At 51.5% G+C, this 17,355-nt stretch overlaps 1 protein-coding gene and 1 non-coding gene across 2 annotated transcripts; one reads left to right on the top strand and one right to left on the bottom strand.

The window, feature by feature from the left end:
• Window positions 1-655: 655 nt before the first annotated feature.
• Window positions 656-732, bottom strand: LOC138381217 (small nucleolar RNA SNORD112). The gene has a single exon (XR_011233127.1). It is a non-coding gene; the product is annotated as a small nucleolar RNA SNORD112 (small nucleolar RNA).
• An 11,639-nt stretch (window positions 733-12,371) lies between these two features.
• On the top strand, window positions 12,372-16,433 carry RTL1 (retrotransposon Gag like 1). The gene has a single exon (XM_069465311.1). The coding sequence runs from the start codon at window positions 12,372-12,374 to the stop codon at window positions 16,431-16,433; it is 4,062 nt and encodes a 1,353-aa protein (XP_069321412.1).
• The last annotated feature ends 922 nt before the right edge of the window (window positions 16,434-17,355 follow it).

Genomic DNA, 17,355 nt, shown 5'->3' with positions numbered 1-17,355 from the left:
GGCAGAAGATTGGCGAGTGTCGAGCCAGACCAGACCCTGAAGGGTCTCACATGCTAGGCTAAAGGCTTTTTATTTTTTGGACCATGTCCCTGAAGCTCCAGGAAGTCAGATGAAGGATTTTAAGTAAGACAGTAACAAAGTCAAAATGCCATTTTAGAAAGATCACTCAATGAAAATAAACTTTTACAAACCATTTAACCCACTCTCCCACCTCCATGAAGCTGCGCAACACGGAATAGTCAGGTACTTGTTTACAGATTTAGCTACAGGAATGCTCACCGCGGTGTTGTTAGTAGTAACAAAAAATGGAAACAGCTTAGATCTTTTTTATCGGGCATGGGTTGAACAGAGTCATATTAATTAAAACCTTGATTTGTGACATGCCCTCTTCATTGATCTAGGCAAGGACCACTTTGATTTTATGTGTTCATTTTTATTTATATTTTTAAATAATGTAATGAGCACTCATGAACCTATGACCCACCCTGACAACTAGGACTTAAAGCTTGTGTCTGCACATACTCTCTCTCCTCAGAGCACTTTCAGCTGGGATTTTTAGCAACAGAGGAGGGTACAATCAACACTGGTGCATACATACCCCGGAATATTAAATAGCTCTTAAAAAGAATGAAACAGCCGAGACCTATTGTCTTTGAATGGACCTCAGTATTTTGTGCAGAACTGGATTAATCATGAGCCTTTGTTCATAAACACTGTCTCATCATTGGTCCAGAAATGTCCCCTTTTATTTTGCTAATTTATGCACTCGTATATTCATTTGTAATATTGTCATAAACACTCATGAGCCCACTCCCCAAATCCAGATCTCAGCAATTACTTACACCTGCCTCCACTATCCGCCCCCAGTGGGGCAGGGGACCTGGGGCTTTCATGACACACTGAGGTGGTTAAATGTACGCTGGGGTGTGCAGATTACAGGATGCTGAAGTGTTGTTACGAGGAACGGCGTTGATCTTTATTATCTCCAAGCAGATTCTTGAGGGAAGAAAAACAAGCTGCTGCAAAAGGAAATGTACACTGTGATGTAGTTTATATAAAAAGTAAACAGAGTGATATATTTTAGAGATATATTTAAATGCATATGCAAATGCACAGAATACCGGAACCGTACACCTGAAACTTGGAGTAGCAGTTAATGCGGGGGGCGAGGGGAGGCTGGGGCTGAGGAAGGCTAGAGATGGCTTCAGCTTTATCCGCAATGTATGACTTTTGCTAATGAGTATATTAATTATCAATGCATTTCTCGCATACTTAAAATAAACATTTTGTGTGGGGTTTTGTTTGCTTGTAGGGCTTGGTTTTTGTTTTTGTTTCTGTTTTTACAAATACAAAGAAAAAAGCATGTTAGCTGACGGATTGAGAGTAGGCACATATGCCCAAATCGAGTTCTGCAGACACAGGGGATTTACTTTATGGCAAAGATCTTCATATATATATATATTATATGCTCTAAAGCAGGAGCCCCGGGCCTCCACGCTGCCTGTCGGTGACATGGGGCCAGCAGGTGTGTGCCTAGGGCTGTGATTTCACCACCTGCAGCCCCAAATCCCTCCCGCCCAGCGGGTGTCTGCAATGCACCCATGGCGGAGTGCTTTCCTTTTTGGTCTTTAAGAGGACCCGAAAGCTAATGCCCTGGCCCCTGTTCTTTGTGATTACCCAACTGGAATGAGAACTCGGGGGGAACGTGACATGGGATAGGTCCAGGCGAAGGGGACACAGGTCTCGAGAGCGGTGGCCCTGGCAGCTCGCATGCGTTAACCGCCGGGCAGGCTTCCTGGCAAAGGGCTGGGGCCTTGCAGTGTCCCCTGACAGCTTGATCCCGTTCGACACACACAACTGCCGTGCTTCCGCCCCGATTCTAACCCGGAGGGGCTGTGGCTAACGGTGCTGGTGTTTCTAACCTGCAAGCTCCACGACAACAGGGAGCAGCCCTGCTGGTCTCCACCCTTCCTGGCCCACCCCTGGGTCCAGGGCAGCGCATTGCGCCATGACTCCCCACCAGAAGCCCCTCTCTCCCCAAGGCACCCCAACTCCTGCTTGCACAGTAAGCTTCGGGCCCCCTGCCGCTGTCACAAGGCTGTCAGAATCCCAGAGCAGCCACGGGGCTAAGCATGTGACGAGGCTGTGATGATCACACTCCCATCTATGGAGAAAAGACAGCAATGCTCAGAGACACCAAGAACACAAAATCAAACCAGCTGGAAACCCCAGTGGGTCTACAGCCCCCTCCTGCTCTCTGCCAGCCTCCCTCTGCACAGGCCACTAACTGGTTAACTGGTTCGCCGCCTCTCCTCTCACTGAGCTGAGGCAGGCGAGGCCTTCTTTCCCCGCTGCCAGGGGAGACCTATTTTCAACCATGACTTTGCGCGGAAGAAATGTGAGACAGGTTAGCCAGTCCCCGGCCTGCGTGCCCAGCTCTTAATCGCCTTTCCTGCACGCGAGGTCCTGCTGTTTATTACATAGCATTTTATTTTGGACCGGCTTTGGTCCTTGTGAATACCTTGAGGTGACTGTCACAGTTTTGCAAATACAGAATATTTTTATGATAAATAAAAATAAAATGCAGTACCCAGACTGAGGTTACCTCCAGGCTGGGGTAATTCCGCGTGGAGACGCACACTCCCCGCCTCTGGAAGCCCACGTAAACCCAGGCAATGCCAATTGAAGATATACAGTCGCCTCTAAAAATGCCCTCTGGATCTGAAAGCTGCCCTCCTTCCTCACCCAACCCTGCTCCCTTTGTCTTCCCTCTGGCTTCTAAAAATTGAGAAGGGCTTTCAAAAGGATGTTTGGGGGACAGACGCACCTAAAACGAGAGCCATTTGTACATGTGCTGAGTACCCATGATGTGCCAAGCATTTTAGATCTTATTTCATGGAAGGCATCGTGGCAACACTTGAAAAATGCTGTCCCCGTCCTATGGAGGAGGGGGAGGGGGGGTTAGTCACATGTGCGTCTCCTCCAAGGGGAGCCTGTCCTCTCTGCCCCCCACGTACCGCCCTTCCGAGCCCCAGCACAGATGTCCCCGTGATAGACTTTAACACCTCCCTTGGTTACATATAGCAGATACGAGTCACAGGATTATTCTGGATTTTAAAATTATATTACCATATTAAGGTTGTATAAGCCCCCCACTCCTCTAGGGCCCTAGCTCCCAAAAGAGGCTGTCAGGTGTGAGAGAGAAAGGCGTACCTACCTGGCTGGGCCCCAGGTGAATCTGGGATGCTGGTCTCCTTCAAGGTCAGCCTAAGAGGGCTCCTTACCCCCACAGCCTGAGTGCCATCCTGGGGCGCAGGCCAGGCCCTGGCTCGGGAACCCACAGACTCACTGCCCAGCCAGGGGGCAGTGAGCCTCAGCTGCAGAAAGAAGGGCTCTCATTAGTTCCATTCTAAGAAATTTACAAATTGGCAAATTGTCTAAATTTACACGTTACGAAGAAAAATAAAATTCTTCAGACCTTTTGATTCGATCCTGGCCCAGGCATCTGCCTCCTTCCCGGGAGAAAGCTGCCATCTCACTTCCACACCACCTGGGAGAAGATGAGAAACCATTCACTGGGTTTAATGGCCAAGGTGCATCTTGCCTCCCTTGCCCCAGGCCTCACCTTCTGCCAGCAGCCCTACTGTGTGCCAGGAGCCCTACTGTGTGCCAAGGGAGGCCAGGACGGAGGATTCACAAGTGCAGACTGACATAAGGGGGCAGGACAAAACACCACAGGGCCCCTGTAGACAGGGGATTGCCAGTGGAGGCAGCGGAGTCAAGGGTGGAGGTTGAGGCTCAGGGAGCTAAGAGACTTATTTCCTGAGGGTCCAACAGAGGTCAGGCCCCAGACTCACATCAACTCACATCCGTTTGCTGGAGAGCAAACCGGGAGTTACCAAGATCCCAGGAGCAGGGTTTAAGGCAAGGGCGGGACGCAGGCCCCTGTGCAGAGGTCACTGAGGTTGGTGTCTGGCCGAGGCCAGGGCTCAGTCCCAGGTATCAAAGTGAGCGTGGCCCACAGTTAGGGCCTTAGAGGCCTCTTCTGAGAAATGGGCACAACTAAAAGTAATACCCTCATGGGTTGTTGTAAGGATTGAAAGAATTAAAACATGTAACATGCTTAAAAGAGTGCCTGGCACGTAGAAAGCGCTCAAGCCTCAGCACAGAGGTACGCCAGGTAGCAACGTGGAAAACGAAGCGCGTGGCAGAGGCAGGAGCAGGGCAGGCTGGAGGACTGTGTGTGCGCCGTGGCTGCTCCTGGGGAAAACACACGCGTGTCAAAAACACGGCGCCTTCACAATGAAGGAAATAAATGCAGTCCGTAACTTTTTAGGAAGAAGCGAGGTCCGTGTCGAACGGGACAGGAGGAGATCTACTTGGACACCTGCGGCCAAGGTAAGACGTGGGGCAGGGGTCCCATGCTGGCCTCGCCCTGGGGGAACCTGGTGGGGGGCAGGGCGTCTGCGAGAAAGGGTAAAGGGCTAGTTTGTCTGTGAGAAGAAACCGTGACATGGCGGGGGGTACTCAGTGCCCCCGTCCAAATACTTGAGCGGCTATAATTAGTAGGTCCTGGGCCAGCTGTCCTGTCCCTTTGCTGGCACCAAATAAGCCAAAGGGAGTTGGGAATGACAGCAAGAGCCTTTTGGGGAGACGGAGGCAGACATGGAGGCCCCACTCCTGTGGTCTGGCCGCCTATCAGGCCACGAGGCTGACCACATCAGCACCGTGGAATGAAGGCCCCTCCGGGTCCCCAAAAGGCAACTGCCCACCCCACCCTGGACATCTAGCAGGGAAGGGAGGAGAAACCTGGTTTGGAAGCCTGCCTCTGCCTCTCCCCCCAGGGGGCTCGAGCCAGCACTGAGCCTTCAAAATCTCAGTTTTACTCTGTAAAAGGGGAATATTCCTCATCTCCTAAGGTAAGGCACACAGCCAGTTTCAGGGGTGAGTAGCTAGAATCATGCCTGACACAGAGCAGGCAAGCGGAAGACGTCAATTTTAATAAATAAATTCTGACTGCCCCGTCTGGCCACGGGCACACCCACCCCTCGCTAGGTCCAGACACCAGCCGCTCCCCCAAGGGGGTCCGGTGGCCACTGACAATTACGGCCGCCTCACCCCTCTGGACTCCAGTTAACTCACTTTCAAAGCAGGGCACTGTCCCCGCACAGGGTTAATGGGAAAATTAAAGTTGACACCATGCGTGAAATGCTGTCTGGATCCTGACCGCTACAATTACAGTGGGTGTTCTGGAAGTAATAATCACAGTCCTAATGACAGGAACAATCCCTTACTTGTTAGTAGCATTTCACAGTTTCCAAAGGGCTTGACACACCCATCTCTCCTGAGAAGGAGGTGCTCCTTCCATTTGCTAAGTGGGGAAACTGAGGCTCTGTGGGGTTAGCCAGCCTTTGCCTCCCTCTCTGGCCCTTGCTCCGACAGCCCCAAGCACCTTGAAGCCCCCACCTTCTTCCTCCAAGAATCACTATGGCCCCCTGGGCTTGTTCCTGCAGCCAAGAGAACTCCAGGCAAGAGGGAAGGGAGTCCCCGCTGAGCCCCCTCCCAGCTCAGACTGCAAAATCGAGACAAACACACACAGAAGAAGCCACGTCGTCTGGCTTTCAACCGTTGCTTAGATGTGGGGACCTCTGTTTAAACAAAATAATATGAGGACCCCAATTTATAGGAGCAGCTGGTGGAACTAAGGCAGGGGTGGCCAGCCCCTCGCCTCACCTCTGTTCCCCAGGGGCACCCCTCTGGCACCTCTCAGGAACCCCAGAGCTCTAGGAGCAAAGCGAGAAGACCACCACCCGAGCCCTCCTTGCAGACATGGGGAAACTGAGGGCCGAGGAGAGGACAGTCACGTGGAAGGTTCGTGCCCGTCCAGGCCGCGGTGCTGGCACAGGCTCCGTCCCTGCCCACTTGCCTTGAAAGGCAAGAGCGGCCTCGGGAGCAGCTGATTGGCCCCGCTGACTTGGGAGTGCAGACAAGCAGGACACGCCGGCCGTGACCCCTCGCAGCCCCTCCCGCAGGCAGCACACTCCCTCCGAGGGTTATTCTGGGCAGAGCAGAGGGAGCCAGCTGCCCCCTAGAGCTGCCAGTCAAGTGCGAAGAGGGCAGGGACGCAGCAGGGAACACTGTGGGCAGGGCGCTGTCCTTCACCTCCATGGCTTGGGGAGGTGACGGGATGCGGGTCCCTCTCCAGGAGGCCCCTGCCTTGCTGGATGGTTGGGATTAAAGGAGAAGCCCTGGGGACAGCCCAGCTCACTCAGTTTCCCCATCACTACAGTGACAACTTAGGACCTCTGTCTGGGCCACAGGGGAAGAGAGGGAAGTGACTGAGACTGGGCTGCTCCAGGCCAAGAAGCAAAGGGTCTCCCACCTGTGTGGCCCAGGTTGTCCTTAGCCACAAGTCAGGGACCGAGTGGACAAGGCGGGGTTCCGGGTGAGGAACCCCAACATAAGCCATGCCAGGCCAGCAGCCCCTGCAGACTCCATGGCCCACTGGGACCCTGGGACCCAACCCAAGCTCCTTGTGGGCCCTCAGGACACCGCTGAGAGGCCCACCACCCCCTCACCCTCTCCCCACTAGCAAGCAGAGCCAGAAGAGCAGCCCGTCTGTGCCACTTGTCCATCCCAGGGAAGCCAAGAAGGGTCCCAAGACTTAGGCTGCCAAGGACCTGTCCTGACTTTGACATGAGTCCAATAAAATAAGTAAATAACCCCAACCTGTGGGCCTCCCAGGGTCCCTGCGTGCCCCCCCAGCAGTGCTGCCCTCGCTCCCAGCCCAGTCCCCGCAGGCCAGACGGCGGAGGGAGCCCACGGGGGCTTATCCACCTCGAGGCCTCTTGGCCTCTTGGCCCCTAAGACCTGGTGCTGTGTCCCTCAATTCCAAGGGGCTCTGAGTATCGCCTACAGAAGGCCACGGTGGACAGGGGTCTTCCTCTGACACCCACCCTGGCAGCCCTCTCTGTCCTCACGTCCCCCTTTCTCTCATCTTCACCTTCCTCCTATGCTCCTCGTGCCTCTCACCCCCTCCTCCCCTGACCTCACCTCTCCCCTAATTCTTCCACCCCCTGCCCCCCACCCTAGGCTCAACTCCGCTCCTAAATATCCTCTCATCTCCTCTTCCAGGCTCTATTTTTAAAATCAGATTTCCTTTACTGTACAGGCGAGCTGACAGGGAGAGGTATTCGCTGAGGGATTCCCCCCCCCCACCCAACCCTTCATAGACACACGTTGGCAGCCCCGACCCAATGGGCCACTTGCTCAGAGGCAAGCAAGGAGCTGACCGGTGAGGCTCTGGGCACGGAAGGCGGTGAGGCCGGGGTGTCTGTCTCTGGGTGTGGGGGGAAGAGGGTCCCTCTCAAAAGCCTCAAGGGCAGTTCTGACCCAAACCAGGTGCACTAAATCCTGGTTTATTCTTTTTTTTTTTTTTTTGATAAGGTGGGACTTTCCAAAAGCAGCAGATATTTCTTAAATTATCATGAGGTTTGAGAACAACATTTGAAGGACTGAGAATATTACTTCTGCGGAGCCCAGAGAAGAGGCAGGGCCCAGGCTGCGGCGGGCAGGCTGGCAGAGGGGCTAGGGCAGGCACGACCACAGTGACCACCTAAAGCAAGGAGCAAGAGGACCCACAGAGGCTCCAGCAATGCCCAGGCCCTCCCAGAGGGGGCCTCCATGAGACACTCCCCAGGTGCAGAGGGAATCCCCTCACCTGAGCCCCGAGACCCCTCCTCATCTAGGGGGGCGTCCTTGCTGTCACCGGCCCACGAGGCAGCGCTGACTCCTTTCTTTCCATCGGGGACCTAGCACGGTGCCTGGCCCAGAAAAAGAAATCAGGACATACTGCTATAGGAATTAATGAATTACAGGCGGAGAGACTTGATTTAAAAAAAATACAAAGATCTAGGGACCATAAAATTGAGATGTATTTGGGGTCAGGGGAGGAGAAACTTGGTCTTTCTAAAGAGAAGTACAAGGGAGAAAGAGGAACTGAAGCTGGAAATGTAGATGGTTAAGAATTTTGGTTTTATGCAAAAGAACTTAAGTTTTATATCCTTTTCTGTCCTAACGAAGAGCAAACTAAAGATGTTCAACATGAGAAATACTTGGTCTAAATTTCACTTCATGCTCAGGCATTTGTATTTTATTGTTATGGACATGAAATTTGAAAGGCTTGAAGCTGAGAATGCCGTGATTCCATTTGGGTGCCGTGCTAAGATGTGGAGACTTTTAGTTAGCGACAAAACTACGTTAAACGATTGTAAGCGGGAATTTCATGACTAGATTTGCGTTTCGTGGGAAGAAATCTGGACTTTATTTTAAAGGGTGACAGGATCAAAATTTTACAGCATGCCAAAGGGTTTTAAGAAATGTGATGGAGAGATTTTTTGCTTGTGAGAGGTAAATCTGCAGAAAAACATGATAAAATCTATTTTATGGCTAACAGCTTTGGACTCAGATTACAAGCAACATGGAAACGTTGAAAACTGTAAATAGGAAAGTAACAGCCACAAATTTCAGGGTGATACTCGAACATTTCGACTTCCTATGTGAGGGAGTGCGGAAGTCCCACTTGCAGAGTGTGCAAGATTTGATTAATGTTGACACCAAAGTTGAAAGATTTTAATTGGAAGAGTTACGGGATCAATGTTGTGAATATGGCAAAGAAATTTGGGGGTTATTTTGAAGCTCTGACATAGTTAAATTTTTGCACATGCGTGGGAATTTGATTTAGCCAATAAAAAGTTCTAACAGGGTGACCTGGTGCGGTTTTTTTTGCATGTTTGATAAATAGTATGCAGTGGAATTACAAAATAAAATTCACATTTTGTGCCAAAAATTTGGACTTTGATTCCATATATTAAGAGACTTCGTAAGATTTTAAGGTGGAGTTACAAGATCAAATTTTATATGTTGTGCTAGAAAGTGTGAATTTTATTTTAAGGGATGACATGACCAAATTTTTATGTCATGCTAATAAGTTTGGATTTAAGCCAACAGAGGACTTAAAGCAGTGACAGGGTGATATTTGGGGGGTTTTATAGACCAGCCTGAAGATAAATTACACAGTAAAATGCTGTACTTTATGTTAAGTAGTTGAGAAAAGATGTTACAGGCAATGAAGAAACTTTGAAAAGTTTCAAGTTGAGAAGTTACATGTTCAAACTTATGCATTTTGGCATAGTTTAAAAAGTGGGTCTTTATGAAAAAGATAATATGATCAGATTTTCATAACATGCTAAGGAGATGTGATTTTATGTGAGAAGTGAAGGCATTCAGGTGTTCTAGAATGTTCCATGTAGAGGAGGGGGAGGATCTCATGTTTGAATCCTCATGTGACAGGCGTTTGGATTTTAGCCAGTAAAGGGTTTTAAGGAGTGAATTGATGAAAGTTTTGTCTCTAGACGAATTAGATGGTAAAATATATTTTATGTTAAAGTGTCTGAATTTGATGCAGCAGATAATGAGTAAGCATTGACCGCGTCTCAGCAGGACGCCCCTTTGGCATCAGGGCCCCCAGTCTGCACTTAATGCTAAGGAGCTGGATCATCTGTAGACAGGGCAGGTCTTACAAGGAGCAGTTATATGATTAAATTTACACAGCATGCTAAGAAGTTTGGACACTATTTTGAGGAATGACAGAATCACATTTTTATGCCATGCTAAGGAATTTGGATTTCAGCCATCAAGAGATTTTAAGAGTGTGACATGGTGGAATTTTTGCATTGGGTAGAGCAGTCGGCAGAGAAATTATATGGTGAAATGTATTATTTTATGATAAAATTTAGACCTTATCTCATAGGTGGCCAGGACATATTACAAAGCTTTAAACAGAACTTATAAGAACTTACAAAAGCAAAGTCTTACAAGGAAATGTGACCTTTTATTTTGAAGATTGACATGGTCAAAGTTCTTATATCATGCTAAAAGGTTTGGAATTAAGCCAATAAAGGGTTTTAGGAGTGGCCTGGTGAGATTTTGGGTTTTGTATTGATCAGTTTGGCAAACAAATTACATGGAGAAAATTTTTATTTTAGGCTAAGTGATTGGGACTTCATATTATAGGCAATAAAAAGAAAACTTTGTGCGTTTTAAATAGAGAAATTATGGGATAGCTTTTATTCATCTTGCTAAAAATTTAAACTTTGATATTAAGGTTTTTACAATATGACCAGGATATTAGATTTTAGGTTGAAGGCAGGAAAGTTAAAGGATTTAATCATTTACGTGATCAAATTTATAAATACGTTTAGAAGTATAGACTTTATATTAAGAAGGTACATAATCTAGTTTTTAAATCATCTTACTAAAAAATTTAAATTTAAGCCAATAAAGGGTTGTGAGAGACATGCTGAGATTTTTATTTCTGATAAATGAGTTTGCAGATGAATTACTTAGTTAGATTTTGTATTTCAATTAGAATTTTATATTAGAGATTTGTAATTTTGCAATAATAATACATACCCTAGAGGACTTTTATGAAGAAGAAATGAGTTAATTTATGCAGTGTACTATGTATATGTTGCTGTGATGATGATGATGATGATAATTTTACCTAATTTGTACACCATGCTAAAATTATTCCTCTACCTTCAGGAATGACATAATAAGAATTTTATATTATGGTAAAGCCTTTATATTTTAACCAGAGAATGGTTTTAGTGAGTTTACACGTCAGGTATGTTTATGCTAAAAGGTTTGGATTTTATATTGCAGACAGTAAATAAACAGTGAAAGGCTTTAATCAGAGGGACTACATGATCAAATTTAAGTGTCATGCTAACAAGAATGTGCTTAATTTTGAGAAACAGCAGATCTGAATTTTGTATCCTGTTGGAAAGTTTGGATTTTAGCCAATGAAGAGAATGAGGGAATGCATGTTTTTGTAATAGATCGGCCCAGTGGCTAAGAAGAAAACTGAGAAGTAACAAAAGAGGTGTTAAATTTATAAAGAGTAGTAACTATACACCTGATCTATTGGATAATCAAAGCTCAATTTTCTCTGGCCCAGTAGAGAAGAAATGTGGAAATAACCCCATTGAAGACATTTCTTTAAATTTAGTCTCAGTCCACTAAAACCACCAATCACTGGGTTTTCAAAAATCCACTCCAGGACAATCAGATTTCAAAGATATCTCATACCCTCCTCCCACCCCTACCTCCTCTCCCCCCACCAATGTCCCAACTCTATTAGATAGATACACCTCTGTGTTGGGGCAGAACCAACCCACCACAGAGAGAAGGGACAGTTGCCAGAATGAGGAGACCAGCCCCATTTGAGTAGAGAAGGGGTCTTAGGAAGACGAAATTGCACAGGTGTGCAAATACGTTTGCACGGGTGGAATTGAGGCCAGAGGTGTGACGTTACAGACGCCTCACAAAGGGCCAATCCTGGGACAGGGACGGTTTTAGGAGGAGGGGGAGGTTGTGTGAAGATCTCCTCAACAGCTCAGGGCTGGGGAGAACACAGTGGTCACTGGAAGGAGATCAAATCGAGAAAAGAGAAATCCACAAAAAGGCTGAGTTGGAATCAAGTAACAAATGTGCAAGTATCTGGCACATAGTAGGTATTTTATAAATTTGATGGGAAAAAAAATAAAAAGTAGATACCAGAACTCAGACCTCTACACACACCCCTGAAATCTCAGCTTTGACCCTGGGGAAGGAAATAAGAGCTATTTGGGGCTGCTGACCTGACTGGCAGGATAGTGGCCACGTGCCCCATTTCTCCTCTCCCACTGACCTTCTGTAACAGTGGGCATGTTTGCTGGAGATTCCACCTCCACAACCACGGAGGCTGGGCTGGCTCCAAAGTGCTGAGCCTGCCAGGGGTGGCTTTAGATGGCGCTGGGACGTGACCTCTGTGATTTTCGAGTGACTGAAGCAGGGAAGGAGGATTGACCAGGCACGGCTGCCAGGGTGAAATGGGGCAGCCTGCACACCCTGCCAGGTGTCTGCTGCCCCGGCAGCCACTCTGGGACGGTCACTCCACAAATTTATGGGCTGTGACTTTCTCACATCCACAGAGGGAACAGACAAGCCAGGCAGACAGACTAAGCCTGGGAGGCAGGTTGGGGGTGGACAGATATTCCCTCCCTGGGGGCCCCCCAGATGACCCACTGAGGAGGCTGGGTTGGACACAAGAAGGCTTTCCCCAGTTTCTCTGTGTCTTGCTTAGTTGGGCATCTGACTTGGAGTTCCTTGAGGACTTGACCCTGACACCTCTTGGGACCCTAACCTGCTGCCTTTCCTCCCCGTCCCTCCCTGCCCCCACCAGGTTCTGATCGCCACCGTCCCAGTCGCTGACTGGACGCATCACAACCTTACCAGTCTTCAGAAAACACTCCCTTCCAACCGACGAAATGATAGAACCCTCTGAAGACTCATTTGAGACGATGATGGAGCATAAGAATCCATCATCAAAACAAATGGAGTCCTCCGAGGGCTCATCCAACACCACCGTGGAGACATCTGGCAGCGGGGTGCAGGAAGCGGCGGGGCCAGGCATGCACCCAGCCCCGGGAAGAGAGGAGCCGCCCAGGGGCTCACTGCAGGAGGGGGAAGAGCTGCCCACTGATCTACTCCAAGACATGGAGGAGCCATCCAGTGGCCCACGTAAGGAAATAGAGGATCCACCCAATGACCTACTCCAAGACATGGAGGAGTCATGCAATGGTTCACACCAGGCAGTGGAGGATCCACTCAGCGAAGCATCTGATGGGATGAAAGAAGCATCAGTAAACCCATCTGGAGCCCAGCAGGTACAGGAGGCTGACACTGACCTGAACAAACCGAGAAGGGAGGAGAATCCTGAAGAAGATCACAGCCAGACCGAGCGCTCCCCTGCGGAAATCATGGCCACGATGAGGTCCATCATCTCGCTGTACTTCCGCATGCAAGACCTCCAGGAGCAACAGAGGGTGGCAGAGGAGATCTTGGTAAGAGGGATCGATGCAGGCCGACTGCCCGCCCCCAAAAATTTCTCTGGCGATCGCAGAGAATTCCACGAGTTCATCGTGCTCTGCCAACTGACCTTACAAAGCTACCCAAGAATGTTCTATAGCGACCACCTAAGAGTTGGGTATGTCATCAACCACCTCTCTGGCTTGGCCTTAGAGTGGGCCAAAGCTCTGCTGCGGGAGAACAGCCCCCTGATGGGAGACTTCCCGGCCTTCCTGGAGGCCATGTCAGAGGTGTTCGAGTACCGGCAGACGCTACGTGTGGCAGAAGAGGCCATGTTCTATATCAGGCAGGGGAATCGCTCCGCCATCGAGTACATCAATGAGTTTCGGAGCCTGGTACCCACCCTGGGCTGGTCAGATGAAGTCCTGCAGGCCCACCTGTGCCAGGGGCTCAAGGAGGAGATCAGGCACTATCTATTTCGGGTCCCTCAGCCGGATTCCCTGGATAGTCTGATTGTGCTCGTCCTGCAAATAGAAGAAAAAGTGGCAGAGAGAAGAGCCATTCTCAGGCTGCCCTTTGAGGCCCGCCCACGGAACCTGACCTGGATCGACTCACCTGCTCCAGAGAGGTGGATGGTCAGCAGCTGGCTGCCCAGCGAAGTCCACCCAGCCATCAATCGCGCCCATCTCTTCCTGCTGCTCATGGTGAGGGTGAACCCCTACCACAGCGTCGCAGTCCAGGCCCTGGTCGACTCAGGAGCAGACGGCAACTTCATGGATGAGAGGTTTGCCCAAGAGCACTACATCGAGCTTTACGAGAAGCCCTACCCACAGTCAATCCAGTCTGTGGATGGCTCGCTGATCGGCGACGAGCCTGTCTGGCTCTACACCGAACCCCTGGTGTGCATTCACCAGAACCACCAAGAGTCTATCGAATTTGACATCATACCTTCACCTAACTTCTCCGTGGTCCTAGGCATCCGCTGGCTCCGAGTCCATGCCCCCGAAGTCGACTGGATCAAAGGCCGCTGCACCTTCCACTCTCCCTACTGCCTGAAGAACTGCTTCCGCCCACCGCCCCCATGCATTGCCCTGGAGAGACACAGCATGAGCCTGCTACCCGGACTGCCACACCCATATTCAGACCTGGCCGACGTGTTTAACCCGAAGCAAGCAGATGAGGAGACTTCCGACCAGCCAAGCTCAGACGGATCCGATGATCTTTCTGAATCAGAGCCCTCTGAGCTTCAGCAGGCTGGAGACAGTGATCATAGCGAGACCTTCTACGAATGTTCCTCCGCCGCGCCTTGGGAACCTGTGGGTGCCAGGATGCAAGAAAGCGCCAGGCCAGAGGATGACTACTGCGAATTGCAGCACATGCTGACCAACAAACAGGACCACATACAGATGATTCCGGAACTGTTTGACCAGTTACACGGAGCTACATGGTTCACAAGACTGGAGCTGCGTGGGACCATCGTGGAGGAAACCACGAGCGCAAACCGAACAGAAGAGCTATGGAAAGCAGCGTTTGGTTTGGAGCTTGAAGATACGAAGAGTTACCGGCCCTTTGCACTATCCCCAGACCCTATCATCCCTCAGAGCGTGATTCACTTTATCCTCAAGGACATACTAGGTTTGTGTGTGCTCTCGTACGGTCAGGAAGTCCTGATCTACTCAATGTATCAGGAGGAACACCTCCGACAGGTCCGCCAGGTCCTGATCCGCTTCCGACATCACAAAGTCTACTGCTCCCTGGACAACAGCCAGTTCCACCGGCAGACCGCGGAATTCCTGGGGTTCGTCATGACCCCCAAAGGGGTGAAAATAAACAAGAGCATCATAGACATCATAACAGGGTACCCCATCCCTGGCTCTAAGAAGGCCCTGCAAACCCTAATCGCACTCATCTTCCCCTACCGGCACTTCGTGGAGCGCTTCGCCATCATCGCAGAGCCCCTGGTGCGGCAGCTGCTGGGCAGCCAGGAGTTCTACTGGGGAGACGAGGAGCAGGAGGCCTTCGAATGCCTGAAGCGGGCTTTCCGCAAGGCGCCCCTTCTATACCACCCCAAGCCCCAGAACCCCTTCTACTTGGAAGCAGGCATCTCCAGAACGGCCCTGTATGCCTCCCTGATCCAGATAGATGACCAGACGGGCAAGAGAGTCTCCTGCGCTTTCTACTCCCGAGCCATCTCCCAGACTGAGATGGAATACTCTCAGCTGGAGATGAAGATTCTTCCAATCCGGGCTGCCTTCATGGTGTGGTGCCGCTACCTGGAGAACACCGAGGAGCCCATCATGATCCTTCTTAACACAGAGGATCTTGCCTCTCTGAATAATGACAGGCTCACCGTACTTCTCCCCGGGCATTGGGTCTTCTTCTTCTCGCGCTTCAACTTTGACGTCATGGAGCTGCCAGAGCAAGACGGTGGCCGAACGCTGCCGCCAGTGGGACATTGCAGGTGGAGAGCCTTCCAGAGGAGCACTAGACCATGCCTGCTCTTGGCCATGAGGGGCTCCCCCGGGGGCCAGTCAACAGAATCCGGGGAGGAGGAGGAGAATGAGGACCAGGACGAGCAGACCCTCCTGCAGGAGCTACTGGCTATGGTACCCATCGACCAAATACTCAACAGCTTCCTCGCCCACTTCAGCATGGCCCAGATCCGGGCCGTCATCCTGCATTTCTTCCGTGGCCTCCTGTACTGGAAGAACGTGCTAGCCCTGGCAGCGCTTCTCGTGCTGCTGAGGGCGAGGCAGTGCCTGTCCCTGCCGCTGGCACCCAGCATGCAGGTGGCTCGGCCCCAACCACGGCATTCCCTGCGACTCTTCCTGGACTCGTCCCTCCTCTCGGGCAGTGGCATCGTGACAGCCATCACTCAGCTGCTCACCCGGATGCCCCCTGTCGTGGGTGCGAACGCTGTCCCGGCCCAGGAGCTGGCCGAGCTGTTCCTGGGCCCTAGCCGCTGCCAGCGAAATGCACTGCTCCCTGAGACCCAGCGAGCCCTGCAGTTCACCCCTGGCTTCTGGCTGACACTGTGTGAGATTTTTGGTGTCAGAGTCACCCCTCAAGGGGGCAGCCATGCTGCCCCACGTGAGAACCGGTACTTGGAGCTGCACGTCGTTGGCGATGAGGATGTCGTCTTGCGAGAAGCCCTGCAAGACGACCTGCAACGTTACCGTCAGTGTGGCCTGCATGACGGCCTGCAAGACACCTCGCAGGACGCGCAGGACAACGACGTGCAGGAGGCCCTGCCCAGTGACACAGCCATTGCCCTTCCATCCCGCCCACGCAACTTGATGGACCCGGAAGTCCTCGACTTCCTCAACAGCCGCCTGCTCTACATCCACAGCGCTGACGGCCAGCTGCACCTGCTCAGCCGGGAGCAGGCGACCAGGGCCCTGAGCCGGTTCCTGACCCTGATCTGCACACAGACCCTGCCCCTGCCCGCCTGGGAACAGCACAGGGAAGAGGCACAGCTGGAGGAACTGGATGACGATGCCGAAGACAACGACCTTGACTAAAAACGCCTCCTCCTCGCCAGCCAGGAGGCCTCTCCTTCTCTGGCCCCAGCACCTCTCAAAGCTTCCTGCCCTCCCTGTGCCTCAGCCAGCTTCGCTCAGACCCAGCACCCTGTCCTGCTGCTCCCGACCCAAGGAGAGCCCACTTGTGAAGGGCCATAGTTTCTTCAGCTCAGCAACCAGCAATGTCATCTGTGCTAACTAATGGACTACCCAGTCATCAGAGGCCCAGAGCCAGCTCGGGGCTACACAATCCCGTCTTAATCCTCCAGGCCCCAGGCCCGAGGCCGGGAATGAGATCAATGAGAGGAGAAGGCAGGGACGAGCGGGAAATGACCCCATGACCCAAGGCCAGATGGAGAAGCAGGCACAGCGGACGCAGCCAAGCAAGTGGGTGCCAGAGACCCCCCTCCCTGGAGTGGGGCGAGGCCCCTGTGCCATCCTGGGACACTGACCTCGGGTATTCCACTGACTTCTACCTCCAGCACCGGAGCTCCTGCTCCCCAGGCCCCCCTCCCCCACCCCAGTCCCCACCCCCATTCCCACCCCCAGCCCCCCACATGCAGTGCCTCCCTCAGCCCTCCCCGCCACAAGCAAGCCACCCCCACCATCTGGTCCCGTGCTATGGATGCTGAGTTCATCTGTCCCTGAGCTCTGGTCTTACCTGGACAAGGCTGCTCCATGGAGCGTCTGACGTACCAGCACCACTTACCGGACTTGCACACCTTGATGGCTCCGGAGACTCAGAGAACACGGGAGGGGGCAGCTGCACTCAGTGGGGCCCCTCCCCTCCCAGCGCTGACTGCTGTTTGGGCAGGAGCCCAGAGGCCGTAAGGGAGGGCACGAGAGAGCTGACTGTGCCAGCCACCGGGGGGGGGGGGGGCTCCGACCAGACCACTTGCTTTGCACGGGGAGGAGACCTTTC

This window comes from Eulemur rufifrons, chromosome 2 (genome assembly GCF_041146395.1).
Source record: "Eulemur rufifrons isolate Redbay chromosome 2, OSU_ERuf_1, whole genome shotgun sequence".
Lineage (NCBI taxonomy): Eukaryota > Metazoa > Chordata > Mammalia > Primates > Lemuridae > Eulemur > Eulemur rufifrons.
Note: the sequence above shows the minus strand (reverse complement) of the source record. Positions and strands in the feature narration are given on the sequence as shown.